Genomic DNA, 19,129 nt, shown 5'->3' on the forward strand with positions numbered 1-19,129 from the left:
GGCATTTGAAGGTCAATTTAAACGAAAACTGGAACATTTTATCATATCATAGCTCAGCAGCCGATATTTTAGACCTTTTGTCTGATGTTCCTTGAAGCAACATATTGAAAATTTTCATGGGCAACTAAATAACTAAAACAAACGAAAAAGTTTTGTGTTTTATATGCTCACGTGTGCCGCCGGAGTAATCATAGATATCTGATTTAAATCCATTGATGGTAGTTGTTTTGTGCATCGCTAATCTTTGTCTGTATAATACTTCTGCATGGTGGAAAAAAGTTTCTAAACATGAGGGCTAATCTACTGACCAAAAAAAGTGCTTCGCTTATTAAGTTATTTCGCATCTTTCAATCTTGTAAGCATGAAGATGTTTAGGCTAACGGTACAGGATAGTAGAACAAGTAGCTTTTGAATTACGCTTTTTGGGTCAGCAGATTGGACACAGTGTCTTGTCAATTTGAGCAACGACCCCGTGAACATTGAAGAAATTATGCGCCCATGGGTCTTCCTATTTTTTTCCCAATGGTTTGCTAATTTTTGACGAATCTGTTTTTTGCCGTTTTCTTTATTGCTACTGGGAATGGAATCCTCAACAATTTAAGACTGAAAAATAGTAGGTACTGGTATCTGGAATATTATTACCAAGTCATTCTTTGTTTCAAAAGTGAAACTTGAAACTTGTTTGAGTCGCTACTAATCATTGATCTTTTACATCAGAATTCGCATTCTAGCTACAAGCAGAGATGGTTCTCTTTCACTTACCGTCTAACCTCTCAACCTCTAAATAGCTAAATGACTTTTTTTTTCTCTCTAGCGAAACAACATTTGATTTTCAGGGGAAGAACGGAGAGGCAAGCAGGTGTGCATTGCGCCTGCAATGGCGAGCGCAAATATCGGTGAAGGAGCCCAGGGAGGCAGATGCAGGGTTGGTTGGTCCCGGGACTCAGCTCTAAACGGTGGGTTTGCTGGCCGGGAACTACATCACATTTGTAGATGGACGGTTGAAAGACACACTGGCAAGTTCATCCAGGAGAGCGGGTGCTCCCGGGTAGACATTTTCGAGTATCTCGTCCATGATTTGAGAAGTCAGTTGTTGCAGGTTGAGCGGTGGATTCTCATGTGTTTGGGGGTTGAGACTGGACTGCAGATTCAAGAAGCCCAACAGATCATCAGACAAGGAAGACAGCCACTAAAAGACGTCAGAGGTCAATTCTTTCGGCCTGGCCCACCGCCTACTTTGAGCTGAGCCTCAAGTACCTTGGCCACTCAGACAGGCACACAGACACAACACACAGGTGTGGCATCAACAATTTAGTGATGTGAGTGAGGCTTGAAACGAAAAATAACCAACCAATTTGATGTCTTGGCCTTTACCAACCAGACCAAGCCAATTTCCATAGAATATCATTGGTAAGATCGCATCGTTTAATGGTTAGTTTATGCGCTAGTTTGCATCAATATTGCCTCCGTCGTCCTTGAGTCTTGCCAAGTTTCGCAAGCCTCCAGGAATTTTTGGTCGCGCTAAATTGCGTTCGTTGGCCATCCAGAAATGCAGTGGTCCATCACTGATGAGGTTAACTTGACAATTGGACACAAATTCCGAATCATATCCGTGTCCTATTGACCGAGATTAGCACTTCAATCATCGTTGAATAGGAGAAATTCCCCGGCCATGACAAGCAAACGACGACAACGAGTGGATAAAAATGGACGATGGTTTGGTTACTCGTCATGGTCTCCTTTTTTTTCTCCCGATCTGACTATCTACACACTTCAATTAAACGGTCTTTTTGATTGGACAAGTCCTTTTTCAACAACTGTCGTCAGTCCATCCAAGATGAAGATTTTATAGGCCACGGAGAGGGTCTGAATAGAAAGGACAAATCTGTTTTGTTGATCTCCCTTAAAAATGCTTCAATGTCCGCATTCTCAGCCGGAACAACACGTGCCTGCTTAGCTGTTATCTCGTTATCTGAAATTAGTCTAAAGATGAATATTTTCGTTTTGTTTTGTCGTTACTCAGAGGGAGTACTGACTTGTTTGGCTTCTCTCTCTCTCTCTTCTCTCTCTCTCTCTCTCTCTCTCTCATCTCTTCTCTCTCTCTCTCTCTCTCTCTCTCTCTCTCTCCTTCTCTCTCTCTCTCTCCTCTCTCTCTCTCTCTCTCTCTTTCTCGTTGTTTGTGGCTCCTCTGAATGAACAGTCGCCAATGGACTTGCATGCATGCCTGAGTTTAAGTCACACGCATTTCATAAACCATACAAAAAGCGCACTTTCGGGAGGATTTTCTCGTCCTCTTTCTTCGTCGTCAACTCCGATGTTTAAGGATCTTACCCCCCCCCCCCCCTTCCAATTGCTTATGTACATGTTTTAACCACAACTCCATGGAAGGATTAGTTTATGATTGCAATTGTTGCGTCGGGATGAGCCTGTGATTTACGTGGTTGAACCAATCTTCTCACCATGTAATGCAACACGTCCAAGAGAAGTAATCTTTGAAATGGAATTGAAATGGCCCCTCAACTGATTGAAATTTTGACGTCTGATAGTTGTTGTTGATGTTGTGGCTCCACTCACAACGGACGTTTAATCAAGAATTCCTAATCAGCACAGATTTCTTGGAATGTACTAGGGATGTCCATCATGATTGCACATATTTTGAGAGCGGATTAGTGTAATCCTCGAATCAGCACTTTGTGATTTGTTCACTCGTTATAAACTGTCAAATGAATTCCGGTTCGTAGAAACGCACTCAAGCAAGCATCTGCTCCAGCTTTGTCGTTGGCAACTCTTGGCACTCGAAACAATGATTCGTCCCGCTTGAGGGTCCACATTGGTATGGAACGACTCAGAATGCACTCCGAATGACTACAACAACAACAACAACAACAACAACTACTACTACTACTACTATTATTATTAGTGGAGAGTGGGAGAACAAGACCTTAATCAATAAAAAAGAAATGATATTATTATTATTATCATCATCATGGTGATTAGTATTCTGGTTGACTATTATCCTTCGTTTCGTCTCAATGAGTACGTTTGGAGGAATTTCGAGAGCCACCTTTGGTTGTTGCTTTTTGTCCCTCGAGGGCACCTTTTTCATCCCATGAACGGAGACGAGCTGGGGAAAAAGTCATGGGAAGCAAAAGTAATCTTCATTATCGGGCGATTTCAAAGTTTGCTCTCATGGACACAAAAAAAGCTATTTGTGCTGACTAGTTAGTGTTAATGGACGAAACTCAGAGGACTCGTGATTCAGAACAATCCTCACATTACTTACTACTACCTCGTCCATCCAGGATTGGCGTGGCCAAAAATACCAAGGCAGGCGACAATCTTTGGGGGCCGCGGATAAATACTTTATACGACCACAAGCACATACAGCAATCTACGAGTTAGCTTGTAGTTAGCTTGTAGTTAGCTCGTAGTTAGGACCTAATGCTTCTGTATGAGGTATGAGGTGGAATCGGGGACGCTGACTCATTTTGTAATTGGATAGAGAGGGTTTTTCAAAGATCAAAACCTGATCAAGCATCACTTTGCATTCCTACACAACGCACTCTTCTTATGTACGTACATACGTACCGTAGAGTGTGTGAGTCAGAAGACAGAAGATCTACAGGATGATGATGATGATGATGATGAAGCGGAGCTGTCCTTGGCCAATATTCTTTGGAAAAATCTTCATCCAGATCAGATTTGAAGCATGGGACGAGTTCGATTGGCTCTCGGTAGTTTAACTATTCAGAGCCACCGAGAGTAAAATGAAGTTTCAATGCTGCTTTTTACTGCACCGTAATCAATACAATATGAAATGGCATCAAGGTATGCGACTCGTTTTCGTGTGGGATTGAAACACATGTGACAAAAGGCTGTGGAGTAATAATTCAGAGAGCAGGTAATTTAGGATTTTTTTTTTCTCCAAACTCAAGTAGTGCCTTTTTGAGCTTACGTAATGCGAGGACTTCCGCTCCAATTTGGCCTAGGCCTGGTAATTATGATTGACACATTCCTTGCCCCTTACAACTTTATTGCGCTCATAGCCGAACCGAACTTAACTAGCGTATATTTTCTCTTCAGGAAAACAAGCCATTCCCTCCTAAAAACAGGTAGACGACGATTATGCCGTGCACCAAACTCGACGATCGGTCCTTTTATCAGATTTGTCCTAACTTGTTGTTAGTGGTAGAATGCCAAGGGCATCTTCGGGAGGCCCTCCTCAATTGGCAGTGGTAATTCTTAGTCAGCCAGTCAGCATACGTATCAGCCAGTTAGTTGTGGGTACGTTTCATTTATCCAGTCATGGTTGGTATTGACTGTTGACTCGCCAGAGAAGCCAACATTGGGCAACTTGGTGTCGATCTTCCTCCTTAGGATTGCGTCAAAAATCGACCCACATCACAGAGCCCTTCATGTTTTAGAGTACTGAAGTGACGCTACGGCCAACTGTGAATTCCTCCGTTTGTTCAGGACTTATCATCATCAGGCATGCAACGAGCAGGATGAAAGACAAAGGGAAGGCTGAACAAATATGGAAACACTTGTTCAAGGAACCGCCTTTCGACCCCATTTTTGTCATGTAAATAATGAAACGCTTTCGAGGTCAAGCTCCTCACCTCCATCTAGCCACGACCTTCTGTTCAAGCTAGGATTAAATCAGTGCTCTGATGAGGTGTTTTCAGATGCTCGAGAAAATGATCGACAGACAATGTTACAGTTTCTATTCCGATCAATGAGGCATTTCCTTTCCTGAGTGATTACTCATTATCGTTCAATTTTAAAATCTGTAAAATGGCAATAAAATCAACACATCTGTTAATCGCCAACGAGAATTAGAATTTCAACCAATTGGCAATAAAACGTTTAACGATTTAAAGATCACTAGTTGAAATTATGATCCCCAAGCTTCCAAAAGTGCTTTAAAACCTACTAGCACAATGCCCCGCCTCTGATGGTTTGCCTTGAGCCACGTTGTTGGTGGATGACCACTTCTTGAGCTGTTGATATGTACAGTTACGCACAAAGGGGGAACGTCTTCTCGTAGAGTCTCTTCGAGCTCAACTTGCTCTGGACTGTGGGTATGGTTCGTGCCATTTAACGTTTTTGGAATACCGGCAGTCCATATCGTCCTTCTCCTCGTCTTCTTCATACACATGATCAGGCCACAAAAGTGAAGCCTCTTATTGAGTATGCTCAACATGGTGCGGGCATTTAAAATGCACAAAACAAGTCCCGTTTGAATCTTGAGATTCGATTTGGTGCTGTTGCCTCACCGAGCAATATGTCATCGAAAACCCACCTCCTGCCCTTACTGGATCTTCTTTGAAGCATCTTTCCAAAGAAGTCGGACGATCCCGCTAGTTCTGCAGCAAGACTGCTCGATCGAGTAAGCAAATGGGGCGGATAATGTTATGCCAGGTGTCAAGCTGAACGCCATCCCCAATGCTCCCTGAATGTGATGCGTGAGACCCAAATCTCGAAACTCGAACCTGAAATCAGAATCAAGACGAAGTTGCTTAATCCAATGCGATCGAGAAGTAATTGATGCTTCTTGGGCCCGAGCGATGGATTCCGATTACACATGCAACTTGGGGTGGATGAGTGCCGACGTAGTATGTGGGTTTTAGGATTTCATTCCGATTCTTGAGCCCTCTCAACGCCAAATCATGAATTGCCTCGAATCGAATCGATCATGTTACCACATTTCTCCCAGTTCGGTCGGCTCTCTTCCAACATTTTGTTGTTAGTTACCAAGAAAATGAACACCTGCAAACTTCCGCTCTCCATGATCACGATAATCCAGAGAAGGAAAGCTTTGAAACGTGATCCACACCGATAGTGTCACTCGCGTGCCCTGAAATCTGAAAGGCCCTGTAGTTCCTGGGACCAAAGTTCCATTTGAGGCCTTGGCTGAGACTCGTGGATGGATAGCTTTCCAATATCATCAGTATCATTTTGTATTATCCCCTCTGTGGAAAATGGACTCGTGTGACGGAGTCAGATGTTCAAATGTGGCTGGCATTTAAAGAGACGTTCATGTTGTTGCCTTTTCCCAGAAGTTCAAGCATGCAACGTGCAAATGGCTATCACGATATTGAATGTGTCGTCTAACATGTGGCTCATAGTTTCAGCGGGGGCATAATTAAGTTATCTCTGCATCGCATCCATCGTCTGTGTCTAGTTCATCTTCTGGAACCCTTCTATCGTCAAGAAATGCACATCATAACGCCATGGCACAATTGGACGCTTGACTATATCCGTCGCTTCGAGTTTTCATTAGCTAGACAACATTCATGACCAACCACTATGAAATCGATATGACGAAATGTCGATGGACGGAAAGTGAATTGCGGCTGCGGTCGTGACAACGAACATACCACAGCCTTAGCTGGATGTTGGATGAACTATCTACTCCGTACGATGGCCCTTTACATGAGCCTCTATGAAAGTGTGAGCGAGTTTCTCTTGAGATCGCTTCTTGTTCACCGTGGCCTTTCTTTCGCTCTCTTGTTGGCTTGCTGGATTGCACTGTTTTTGGCTGAATTTGTGCTGGGTCGGGTTGAAAAGAGAGAAAAAAACCGACAGTATAGTACTGCAGAGCTCTTTTTCTTGTTGTTCTTTTACTCCTTCATCAGTTGTGCAGTTGTGTTTCTTGGCCCGTTTCTTCTTTGAACAACGAAGCCGAGCAGAGAGGTCAGAGGACCTGGGAAAAAACAGTTAGCTCCGAAATTTGAAGCGAGTCGGCTACAAAAACTATCGTTGCCTCATGACTTAAGCATCGAGCTCTAAGTTTTCGAAGCACATAGGGTAAGAAGTTGCTATTTTATTGGCTCGTCTCTCATTGCCGCCAGACTCGTCTTCATCCAGAGCAATAGCAGCAGCAACAACAACAACAACAACAACAGCCATCACTCCAAATTCTAATGTGAACATGGGCTTGTTGCATGGCATGTCTTTGAGAAGCAAATGAACTTCCCGTAGATGCAATCTTGTTTCTTGGAGAAGCACCCGACTTGTTGGACGAGATGTCCGTTCCACTTTCTACCCGGAAAACCCTAGAAACTTTACCTCTTTCAATTTGGATGTGCTCGTTAGCTTGATTCCATTTCAAGTCGATTAGACGAGTCCCAAAACTAATGAGGATGATAACAGAGGCTTAGGCCAATGATTAGTCTTTGTTTTAGAATCTTAAACAAAGTGTGGATAAAGCTTTGTCTTTCCCAACATGGCGTATTGAGTGTCCCCTGAAAGATGAATGCTTATCAAGTCTCGTTCTCTCTGTTATCAATTTCAGGATCAAGGAGAAAGGAGCCGAAGTTGCTCAATGATCATAGATTTGTCTGTGGCTCTTGGCGGAAGTGGCTTTGTCATCCTCCTCTACCTGATCCAAGTCGTTGCCGTCATTCAAAGCTTGGCATCCAACCAAGAAATCCCCGGAAAATTTCCTGGCCAACCCTGTCACGTGGGTTGCGTAGGACGAAGACGAGGAAATTATTTCGGATGCCTTTGGAGAAAGAGGATCAAGGCATAACCACCACACACCGCACGTGAATAGTAGTGCTTCCAGAAACCGCAACCAGAAACCAAAGAGGAATTATTGGAATCACCAAAAGAAAACCTTGTCACGAAATTCGAATCAAGGGGAAGAGAGAAAGAGAGGGAGAGAAGGTACAATATCTTGCGTCGATCTTATGATCTCATGGTGGCAATAATAGTCACCCACGCTAAAAGCGTCAATGTTCCAATGATTTGGTGTGGTTTGGCGATGAAAGGAAAAACAAAGTAGGAAAGGACTTACTTCAATACAACAATACCTACATGACTGGGAAGGACCGCCAGCAAACCAACAAGCCAGCTAACCATCGTCGATAAGTTATCTCAAGAGCTGAGTGGGAATCCGTAAATCTTCAAGGTGAATTCCGCGTTGACGAGTGCACGTGTGCGTGTGTACAACTACTCAAGCATTCAGTCCACATCATTAGTTGTCAAACCGATTGAGTAGGAGTCGGAATTATGCGTGAGAAAACATTCGAAATCCCTCACTTGGATTAAACGACAACCGCCATGAGTCCTCCGAAGCAATCGTCCCAGGGCCTTCCCAACCATCATCAGTACTATCGGGACTATCCTGAGCCAGTTGACTCATCTTACCCAAGTTCGCCAATTGAGAGATATTCTCAAGATGTCATCATTGGCTTGGACAATCAGAGCCATTGTCAGACCCACGCCCATCTACCACCCACTTCCTCCTTTGGATTCGCTCACCACTTGCACGCCAATCATTCCCAACCGCCGGTTCGTCTTCAACGAACAGCCAGCATGCAATCCAATGCAACTGGTACCAACCGCAGTAGCCTTCAAGGTTCCTCGTTAGATTTCCATAATTTGTCCCAAGATAGTGGCGTAATTAGCCCATCACCTCATCCGTCATCATCCACGTTTTTGGGCAGTTTCGACCGAGGCGTAAATATTACACCGTCCCCCCAAATTGGGGTCAAGCTCAAGTCAGATGTGGGACAACATTGTCCCACTCACCAGTTAGGCTTGCCCTTTCCTCCCGGTGAATTTGGGCCTCCTCCGTTGCCTCCGAGGAAAGTGAACCCTGCTCAATGGATGGCCCGAAATCCTGATTCGCCAGGACCCAATCGCGACTGGGACGATTTGTCGCAATTGGGACGAAACTCGTCGAGTTTCGGTTCCAATAAATCCGGTGCGAGCTCCTCTTGGCGCTCTCATTTAATGCAACGGGCGGAGAACCAACGACTCTCTCTATTTGGGACAAGTGGAGGCTCCTCGAGCTCGGATGAGACGGAGGACATTGCGCACAATGCCACCATTGAGGCCTGCTACCCCATCAACCGAGCTCAATTGGAGCAATGGCATGGATCGCCTCTCACGGTAAAGCCCGTGGGTGTGGACAAGCCTCCACCCCCGCCTCCCAGAGATCCACGGAGACGGCTGCAAGTGATTAGAGGTCCACCCCGGCCAAACGCGGCTCGGCCAGTTTCTTTCTCTTTTGAGACTCAGGAGAACAATTGGATCAATAATGAGAGGACGAAACAAAATGAGAATTTGAGTGATCCCAGGATACAACCTTGGCAGCGTTCCACATCGGAGCAAAACATCGCGCCCATTGTTATGCCCGTCAATTCCAGTCCCCCGTTGCCCCCGTCCCATTTTGGTGATGAATTCGACGTTCAACCTCGTAGTCGACGCCCGGTTCAGCTCCAAAAGTCTCTTCCACCCAAAACGGCCTTGGATGAGTGCGATAGGGCCAATCATTTTCACCGTAGTCAGCCGTCCCTGTTGAATCTGCCACCAATGCAAAATCCTCCAGCAGAGTATTGGAAATCACCTCCTCCTATGCATTCGATCAATTATCTAATGCATGAGAAAACAAGGATGGTTTTGAGTGACCAATCCAGAGATGCCAGTCCCCAAAGGCCTTTGCGCAAGAAGCAAGCCATGTCAGAATCTAAAAAACGAGTGATGCGAAGTCAAGACAGTGCGCTGCATTCAAGTAGCTTGGTGGCCACCTCCTGCAGTTCCATGGAGAAGTGCGGCAAATCCAGTCCCAGCTCCATCAGCTCGAGGGACTCGGGTTGCTCGGAAGCCAAGTCAGTGTCCAATCGGGAAAGCCGCCCACTCTCGGCCGTGTGGGAAAAGCATGAATCCAACATCGATAAAGAGAACTCGCCGCCAGTCAAAGAGATGTCACCCCCACGATCGTTTGCCCACGACCCAGGTTTTAGTACCAAAAATCGAAGAAGCAAATTTCGAGAGGCATTAAACGAGCTCGAGGACGTGATATCCGGTATTCAGCAGGATCAGGATCTGCTCGATCGAGCTGAGAGAAGAGACCTGCCAACGGCACATCAGATGCTGATAGCTCAAGCCAGGGAAAGGTTCCAAGTTCCGAGCGAGGAGAACAGCCGCTTGGACGATGATTCTAATGAGGCATTTTCTGATATGGACAACTTTATGAATTGGAACACGTCCAGTTCTTTCGAGAACCTGCCCTCCCTAGGCGGATCCCCAGCCCCTGTGAGACCCAGGAGTCGAACCCCCGCTTCGCGAAGGTCGGGGGTAATTGACAAGAAGACTGACGATATGCTCTACAGAGTGATTCGATCCAACAATCGTCCCATTCCGGAGGTGGGTAATCCAATATCTAAGGTCAATTTTAGCTATTTGGAGAACACCCCGGGATTGAACCCAGCAACAAGCACCAATGCAAGCTCGGTCTCAGAGTTCAGCTTCTATCGGCCGGAGCCGGATACCCACGTAGATGATGTTCAATATAGAAAAATACGCCATGCCAATAGCAGCACCATCACTGATCCTCAGTCCAAATTTGGCATTCCCAAGGAAGAAGTTTTGCCTTGCTCAGAGCGGGATTATCTCCATGCCGTTCCAAATGACAAGAAATACAGGTCAACCTTCAACGCCATGAGGAACCCCGATGTGGTCAAAGACGACCTCGCTTTCCGTAACCTACGCAAGGATTCCAATCTTAGTGAGCCCTCGGCATTGGGGATCGTCAAGGATCCGAACGTGGACGAAAACGTGCATAGCTGCTGGCTCCATCGGCGCCTCGAGAGCGAATACAAGGATCAAGTGGATCCCAACGAGATGGCTCCATATGTGTTCTATCCCAAGAAGAACCAAACGCTTTTGAAAGCCTTGTCCGAGCATATTGCTCAAGTGATCCGAAAACAAAGTCATTCCTCTTCAGCTCAAGGAGACCCCAATGAAGTCGTCTTCAGCTACGAAGATCTTCGGGATCCAGAAATCATGAAGGCTGTGAAACAATCCCTGGACATCCAGGAATCCGAAGAGGACATTCTCCGTGAGGAGCAAGAGAAACTCGAATGGAAAGGCAAGAATGTGTTTGATCTTCTGACAGCGAATATTGACGAAATCCTTCAACGAAAGAGGCTCAAGAATCAAAATCAGCACAATCCCAGTCACCCAACAAAAGGTGACCACCATCCCGAACAAAGCAATGAGGCAAGCCCTACGGGAAACATAGACATGCCCGAGGAAAGTTCAGGGTCAGTCCAAATGCCAGATGTGATCGTTCAACATTGCATGTTGGAACATTCTCCAGCTGTTCACGCCTGTTTCCAAACGAAAATGGGCGATTTCCCCAAAGAAGATGGGGATCAAAGTAAATCGACCGATGAGCACTTGAGCGATTTGCCTTTGTCTTCACGTCTCACTTCCTTGAAGAATAGCAAAGAACCGCCCAAGCTGAAGCTCTTGTCCTTGATCGAAAACATGCGGGAGAGCGAGAGGGAAATGGAACGCGCCGCCTCTCTCAGCGATGATCTGACACAGGAGAGTGACAAATTGGAACAAAATCTCCCCGATCCGAACACTCCTCAACTCGGGGAGGATTCTGTGTCTCGCGGTCCTCATGAAGAGGATGAAGAGGACAATGACCCCAGCATTGACGAAGGCAATCAGGCTTCAGGTAAATCCCGGTGTGATCCCAAGTTGTCTAAACATAACGACACCACTGATTGGTCTTGTTCCCAAGCTGACTCCCTCTTGGAACACCCTGGACTCGTGATTGCTTTTTATTTTGCACTGGTTTGTTGTGGTGTGGTTCCCGGGGGTTTGGTTATAGTTGGTATGAATTTCTTGGCGGTACTCGTCATGGCATTGGCCTTGTTTATGTCCTTGACAGCACCCTAAAATCCAATTCAATACACACGGCACACTACGAGTATCATTCAATTATGCAACTGGATGGGTGAGCTATTTCATCTGATGATTGCATTTTTCGTGAATAAATTTCACCACGTATTTTCCAAACAACGGCACCAACTCTATCCATTTCTTCTCTAATCGTTTGCATACATACCCTGTTTGATTGCGCTGGAAATCAGGAAATCAGGCATGACTCTCAACAATTCTCCACATATCACGGTAAGTCACTCACTTTCCATTGGACACGTTTCTGGGAATATTGGGCAATCTCGGTGTTTGGGACCAATAGAAAACATATTGCACACTAAAATATCGGGATGATCATTGAAAATGTTGGGTATGTACAACATACACAAATCAATCTCTTAACATGCAGTAATTTCAATTCGTGGGATTTGAAGGGCAGGCATGTGCCTCAGTGAGTGGTTTTACTTCAGGAGTATCATTTGACCCTTTTCCGTGGAATGCGAAAGTTCCCACACTGATTATTCGTAAGATTACCTCAGCGGAATGTCTCCCTCATGTTTGTCAATCGAGCTCGAGGGTAAAGAGACAGCTCAAGTCAGATCAATTTAGAGGTTGGAATTCAATTGGAGAGTACAGTGGAACGAGGATTCGAAAATGGAACTCGGAGTATTTTTGGATCCGATTTTGATGTTGTTGGGGGGAAAACAGACCCGAGAAATTGTCGCCTTCTTCACTGTGTACATTCTTTTCATTCCGCTCAGAACTTCCCCCCTTTCTCGCGTTATCTAAGACAAGGCCCAAAAATAATGAGGTAAACGACACACACGTTCGTTCAATTGCTCTCTCTCTTTCTCCACGTGTCGAGTGGACTGCAAATGGGCGAAATTGGGGAATGAATTTCTCTTGGCTGGATTCCAAGTGCAATTTCGTGCATGATAATGATGCTCTAAGTCAATTCATATCTGTTGTTCCACTTCTGGCTCAATGCCTTCATTGGCCACGTTTTTCTACACTGTTACCCCAGTAGATCAAGGATAGCATATTGGCAAATGGAAAATGAAAATTGGGAATTGGAAAGTTGAGTGAGTCAGCTTGAAGCTCGGTTCCAAGATTGACACATTCTCCAGTTTCGCGACTCAAAGTAGTGCTCCCGCCCGGTCTTTTCATATTCTCTGTCTCTCCCCTCCCTTGAAATGCTCCGATGATGTCAGGTCCAGATTTCCTTGAACTGGACATCGATGGCCGCAAGAGGAACTGGGTCGGGGACGGACATATGTCTTGCTTGGAACGTTGACTTTCCTTGAGCTCAATAGGGATTTGTGTTTGCGAAATGCAAGGGTGCTAACATCATGTTTTTTTCCCTCGTTTCAGAAATGCTTTAACCCATCCATGCCTTCATCCTCCTTCAGTGTGTGCGTTTTCCACTATGATCCATTTGTACCTCCCTGAAGAATCTTTCAAACCCGTTAAGCATGCTTTGGCTAACCTCCTGTTGGATCTCATCCGAATGATCACAGAGCGTGTCCTTGATATTTTAATGCCAAGCTAACAAAATAAGCCGATTTTAGACCTCATAATTGCATCAGCAGTGATAACTAACAATACAAAGCTTGACATGCATTTGAAACTGTTCTTGTTCAATCTCACGTGAAAAGAGCTTTTCCAATGGTGGTCGCCCTAAAACTCTTGTGGATTTAGATATTTTTGGGTTTCAAGCGGAATGAATGTAGATTATGTATAGTTTGCGTCTTCATATGATGGTCATTCAAATATGAAACTAAAAGCCAGATTAAACTCCTCCACTAGTTGCACATTATTGGCTAAATTGACTAGGTAAATTAGACCAAGTTTTAGTTCCAAGTTTTGGGCCCAATTCTCGAAATAGTTTTTGTTCTGCAGATAGGTAATGTGAATCAAAGAGAACCTGTAAAGTACCACTAAGAAGTATTACAAATCAATTTGAATTAAAATGAAACGATCGACGGTGGCTCAAAAATATTTTGAAGAACCGTTTAATGACAAACCTTAAATATTTTTAGGCATTCCCAAACCCCAGGTACGAAAAGAAAAGGAATTGCTTTCTGGCACCGCTCTATCTCTGAGAAGATTAAAGTTAAAAAGAGATTATTGGATATCTCTTTAACATAGTGTTTGGTGCGAGTTGGAATTATCATTACTTCTAGGATTCGTTTCTCGGCCGTTCCTGTTCAAGCAGAGGGGAAGCAATCATTATGACAGTTGTTAATATCGATGGGCATAAGTCGTAATTGAATGCTTTGCTGACCATCACGTTGGCCAAATATCAATTACAAAATACTTTTCAACAATTAAAGCCAATTGCTGACACACGCATCAATGTGATAAGGATAATATTTTTGTGCTTTGGTTAGATTTGGGTCATGAGATTTGTAATTGTCAACCGAGATGAAGGTCGTCATGTATGTAGAGCTTTCGTAATTCATAACGAAAACTAGAGACGAGACTTAGTGAAATAAAGAACTTAAGGCATAGAATGTTATGTTACAAGAGGCTAGTTTTTTAAACCCTCTTACCTCTGAGTTAAGACTTGGATGTTACCCAGAATGGGCATTCGCTCACCACTTTGGCGATTGTATTTTCATACCGATTAACGCCCAAGCCCTTAACTCGAGGTAAAAGCTTTTCAAAAACAGGCCTCTGGCCATGATTGTGCTAAAGATCGTTCAAGGCTGTTCCACAGATTGTTGATCATTCAGTCAGAGCATTGCTTTATCCATGGAACTGGTGGTTGCCCCTCTGTCCCATGTCAGTCACAATTTGATGCCACAAAAGAGTCCATCTTAAGGATCATTGCGGATTTTCTAGTAAAGATGCTTAATTTCGTACATTTATTTGCAGCACTGTTTTAAAATCTTCCAAATTTCGATCCAATAGCTTTTTTGTGCATGCTTGGGAAGATTAGATTGGATTGGAATTCTTTTTCATTAGTTGGTGATAGGTAGTGTCAGGACGAGAAGTTTATCACGGTCAACGAAGCTGCAAAATTTCGATAGGCAATCTCATAGTCAAGCATGAGATTGGTTTTCCGTTTTGGGGGCGTAGGTTTAGCGTTTATGAATTTCCTAAAGAAAGGTCGGCGAGAAAAACCGACCTGGGACCTCGCCAAACCAGGAAACAACTGCACATGCCATTGCTGTTCACCACGTTCGCACTGCATTTTTTGTCTTTATGTCTTTACATACTCAAATCTGGACACATTTGATTTCATTTTCCCGAGTTAATGATCCATCTTTTTCTCTTTGAATTAATCCAACCAATTGCTAGCGATCTTTTTCCATCAACAAAGAGTTTTACTATTATGGTCTGATAAAACAACTGAAGAGGAATAGACAGGTTTTGGCAAACAGAGACATCAGACCAGAAGAAAGGGGCAATATTGACATTGAGCGTGTGGTAAAGTGTGCAGGGGGGTCAAAAAGTCCTGTCAAATTTCCAGAGAAATTCCCAACAACATTTAGGCCCTTTTTGCCTCAGAAAATTATAAGGAACAACTTTGATTTTATTGCTTTATGGTATGCTGGCCCACATGAAAAACTTACATGCCAAAAACAAAATGAAAATTAGAATTTTCAAAAGCCTTTCAAAATTTTCAATTAAGCTTAAGTTATGGGAATTTCATGGTCCAAATTGCATCATTTTTAACCCCAAAATACCCCGATTATATCTTAATTCAGTTTCCCAAAGAATTGATATTGACTTTTGATATAGCAGAAGCAAAAGATTATTTTCCTTTTTTAGTTGCAAAATTTCAAACTAATTCAAAACGTTATACAACCATCTTTAGAACCCTTCAAAAACGGATTTTAGCAGATCTATTTTATAACCTTTCAAAAGACACTTAGTTGAGCAATCACTGAAAACTTCAGTAAAATCAATTAAGCTTCAAGGAAGCTATTTTCAATCAGTTTTCACAAAGCCTGCTAGAAACGTCCAAATCTAAAACATTGTCAGTTGTATGTATTGTCTTCAGAATTCTAGTGAATGCGTAACTAAGTGTACCCATGATGATTGTAAAACACATTTTGAAAGATTACACTTTTAGTGTGTTATAAGTGATATTATATAACATTTTGAGCGATTGCGAGACATAGCAAGAAAATAGAAAATTAATCTTTTATTGTTTTGACATTGAAAATCAATTTTAATTCGTTGGGAAATTGAATTAAAATGTAACCGGAGCATTTTGGGTTCAAAACGATGAAGTTTGGACCATTAAATCCCATGTAACTATCAAGTGGTGTAATCGATGATATCGCTAAAACTAAATCAACCATTACGCTAAAACTGGTAATGTTAGATTCTTTTGGGATATCGCTCCTTGGCCACAGGTTTTTTCCTCAATCACTTGGATATTATAGGATCAATTCAATAAGCACATCGGGTTATCGAGTCTTGTCAAATCGAGCCTTATATCGTGATGTTTAAGACAAAAGCTTATGGGAGGATCGATGCAACAGTCTGAAGAGGATGGGACCTCTCCGGAAGTGAGAATATTTTATCCTGACGTAACAAGTCAGTGGCAAACACATTGAACCACAAAACTCTTGCATTTATCTATATCCATTCCTTGGTGTGGTTCTGAACATCTTTCCGTGCTACTGGCGCTCTCAGAGTACCCCGAACGCGTCTAATTGGCCAATCGGCCGGCCAAAGTACCCAAGTAGGCCTGACTAATTCCACCCAGATCTTAAAAAAATAGAAGTGGGTGGGTCAAGCTGTTCGAGCAAACTCAAGAAGCAAACACATGTGCGCTAGCCACTCATTCGTTAGATGAGAAATATTTCCCTGAGAATGTGATTCTAAATGTGCAACTGTGTCCAACAACGAGCGACGAGTGAATTGAGGGCACATGTTGATTCCCACAAAAAGGCGTTTGTTGTGCATATCTAAGACAAGAATCGAGAACTTTAAACCGAGCACAATCATTTTGGAGATTGCGACAACATCCCTCGACAACAGAACACTTTCACTACAGTTTCAAAGCTGAGGATATCACGATTTGCCAAGGAACCATCTTTACATTGATAAGTGAGGAGGAGAGGATTCCATCATGTCATGATTAGTGTCACAATCGACTTGACCATTGGCCAAGCCAACTCTTGCCCAACCCCAAGTGATCCAGCATTTGGCACATGTACAATATTAGCGATCAATCACCCTAGGACGACGAAGTAGACGGCGACGAAGATCCGCCGAAATTTTGTGGAGGAAGAACGAGAGTCGGTGAATGAATGTACGTACGTACATATGTGGTCGTATTTCTACAATCAGTTCCATTTGTGCCTCTCACGCGGTGAGAAGTGTGGATTGAAATTTAGTGAAGAGATCATCATCCTTGGACGATTCCTGATTAGTTTCCAGGAACAGAAATCCTACCGCTGTAGTAGCTGATGTTGTGGGAGTACCACTATTGTGGTACTTATGTTGCTTATTCGGTGAAACATTTCTTGGGATTTCTGGCCTGAACCCTGAGAACGAGTCGAAATAGTTCTCATCATTAACACGACCGACTCGTTGCAGCGTCTGTGTACTGTGCATACTCGCTACCGTCTGAAAGTGCGAGTTTGTTTGATATTGTACAGTGTGCGGAGCACAATTTTGGCCAAGTTTCATTTTAGAAAATTGCGCTCAGGTGTTTTGGTAAATTCTTCGTAACCTAACTGCGGGGTCATCACTCTATCATGGAGTCTTTTGTGCAACAAGTTCTCATTTGAGCACGGTCTTTGATATTTCAAGGCTATCAGTGTCTCAGATATTCACTAATCACAAACTAAAATACCTTAGGCGTTGTCTGAGTCGTGATCGATTATAGAAAAGAACATCTTCAATAGATAGTATTGAATCCCAAAAACGCGATTGTTCACAAGCCACAAATTGGATAAAAAGAAGCGCATTCAACCAGTTGGTAAATAAAAGTTCCTGACAATGATCAAACTTGTGGCGTGCCACCCTGTAGGGTAGAAGATAACACTCAACTTCAAGTGAAGAAAAGTGTGAGTAAATTGTTGCCAATGGTTCAAGAGAAAATCCCTGAGGAGCATCAGAGGCCGATCAGTCCCATAATCGGTGTGTTTTAGACCAGGAGTGCTGTTCAAAGTTCCAAATACCATGGAGCGATCTTCCCTCGTTCGAGATGTCCAATCTCAATATGTGGCCACCTTGAACCAAATCATTGAGGTCACTGCTTCGGGGTTCCAATCCCAAGATCCTCTTCAAGGTCAAAGGCAATCTGTGTTCACCACGTTCGCCAAATCCTCTTGGTTGCCTCCTAAAAGGCACCCAACAAACAGAGTCAGGAACTCCTCTCGCTCAAAATCTCAAGATAGTAAAACAAGATGTCATCCTAAGGCACGTACGAACCTTGATCGCTCTTGGGATGCCAACATTTTAAAGGTCCGAAATGACCCCAAGGACTCAAATGGTGGCTCTTTGGATAGCTTATCTACGAACTCTAGTGGCGAACGGGTGCATGGAACCGGAAAGCGAGGGACTACCGCGTCCAAAAATGTGAAATCACATGATAAAGCTCGTCAAGGTGCTCAGACTTTGCCTCATCCGCGCCGATGTTCCAAGCATCAACAACAGGCCAAATCATCTTCAACCCTGAACCACAAACCTTCATGCTCCAAAAGAAAGAAAGAGGATTCAAGGATAGCGGTTGCTCCTAAAGCTTCGAATCCAAATTCTTCCCTTGACGTTCCAGTGCTGTTCAGCCGGGGTTCTTTGAACCACATACAAACCATCAAAGTCCAGCCGAAGGCAGAAGTTCCCATGTCCCTTGATCCAAATACCCAAGTGCCATCCAGCACCTCGAACATTCCACCAGCCCCACCGGTCTCGAAAAGGGAAGAAGTCTCTGAAGATTATCTAGACTATGAGTTTGTGGAGCCCATGCCCAATGAGACTTTGACGTTAACAACTGTCCCCCAGAAGACGTTCCCTCAAGATTACTGCAAACCTAATCAATGGCGTGGGAAACGCATTTCCAGGGCAAGGCGGTCCTTATCCACCTCCAGCATCATGGGCCGACAAGGAAGAAGCTATGAAAACCTGTCTTTCCACCCCCACATCAGGAATCGAGGTACTCATATCAAGTACATTGAAATTGCCTTCAGGTAGGAATTCTGATCCCTTTCAAAGGACCACCTCAGTGGGTTGGGTAGTTGGAGAAGTCCAGAAGTAGAGTGTATATTGGTACAATATTCCGTTTTAAGGTGTGGAAATGGCGTTGCTGAAAAGGAGGGAAAAGGCGAATAAAACATGAACTCGTTTTTTGATGAGTTTGATTTCTGGATATTCTGTTTTCAACCCTTTAAGTTTGGTCAACGTTTGTTGAAAAAGGTTCACTGTTTTCAGCAATTTAAGAATTCAAATTGAACTGGGAGGGACCAAAAAGTTTGGGATT

At 43.8% G+C, this 19,129-nt stretch overlaps 1 protein-coding gene and 1 long non-coding RNA gene across 4 annotated transcripts in view; one reads left to right on the forward strand and one right to left on the reverse strand.

Annotated features, from left to right (window-relative positions):
• Positions 1-1,116: 1,116 nt before the first annotated feature.
• On the forward strand, positions 1,117-13,469 carry LOC131885116 (uncharacterized). Of its 3 annotated transcripts, XM_059233057.1 has the most exons (3): positions 1,117-1,410; positions 7,298-11,479; positions 13,057-13,469. In XM_059233057.1, exons 2-3 carry the CDS (start codon positions 8,068-8,070, stop codon positions 13,065-13,067), a joined length of 3,423 nt encoding a protein of 1,140 aa, XP_059089040.1. In that variant the 5' UTR covers positions 1,117-1,410; positions 7,298-8,067; the 3' UTR covers positions 13,068-13,469. The 3 variants fall into 3 exon arrangements, with proteins under 3 accessions (XP_059089040.1, XP_059089038.1, XP_059089039.1); XM_059233055.1 differs by lacking the exon at positions 13,057-13,469 and having other exon boundaries at positions 1,120-1,410; positions 7,298-11,831; XM_059233056.1 differs by lacking the exons at positions 1,117-1,410; positions 13,057-13,469 and adding an exon at positions 6,464-6,810 and having other exon boundaries at positions 7,298-11,831.
• Positions 4,702-19,129, reverse strand: part of LOC131885125 (uncharacterized) — a 22,340-nt gene continuing 7,912 nt past the window's right edge. The window contains exons 2-3 of the long non-coding RNA XR_009373797.1: positions 11,873-12,022; positions 4,702-5,492 (exon numbers count right to left, since the gene is read on the reverse strand). This is a non-coding gene — a long non-coding RNA (uncharacterized LOC131885125). The remainder of the gene's footprint in view (positions 5,493-11,872; positions 12,023-19,129) is intronic.

This window comes from Tigriopus californicus, chromosome 8 (assembly GCF_007210705.1).
Source record: "Tigriopus californicus strain San Diego chromosome 8, Tcal_SD_v2.1, whole genome shotgun sequence".
Lineage (NCBI taxonomy): Eukaryota > Metazoa > Arthropoda > Copepoda > Harpacticoida > Harpacticidae > Tigriopus > Tigriopus californicus.

Excerpts from the sequence above, each read along its gene's own strand:
- LOC131885116 (XM_059233055.1), top strand. The coding sequence starts at position 8,068 with ATGAGTCCTCCGAAGCAATCGTCCCAGGGCCTTCCCAACCATCATCAG.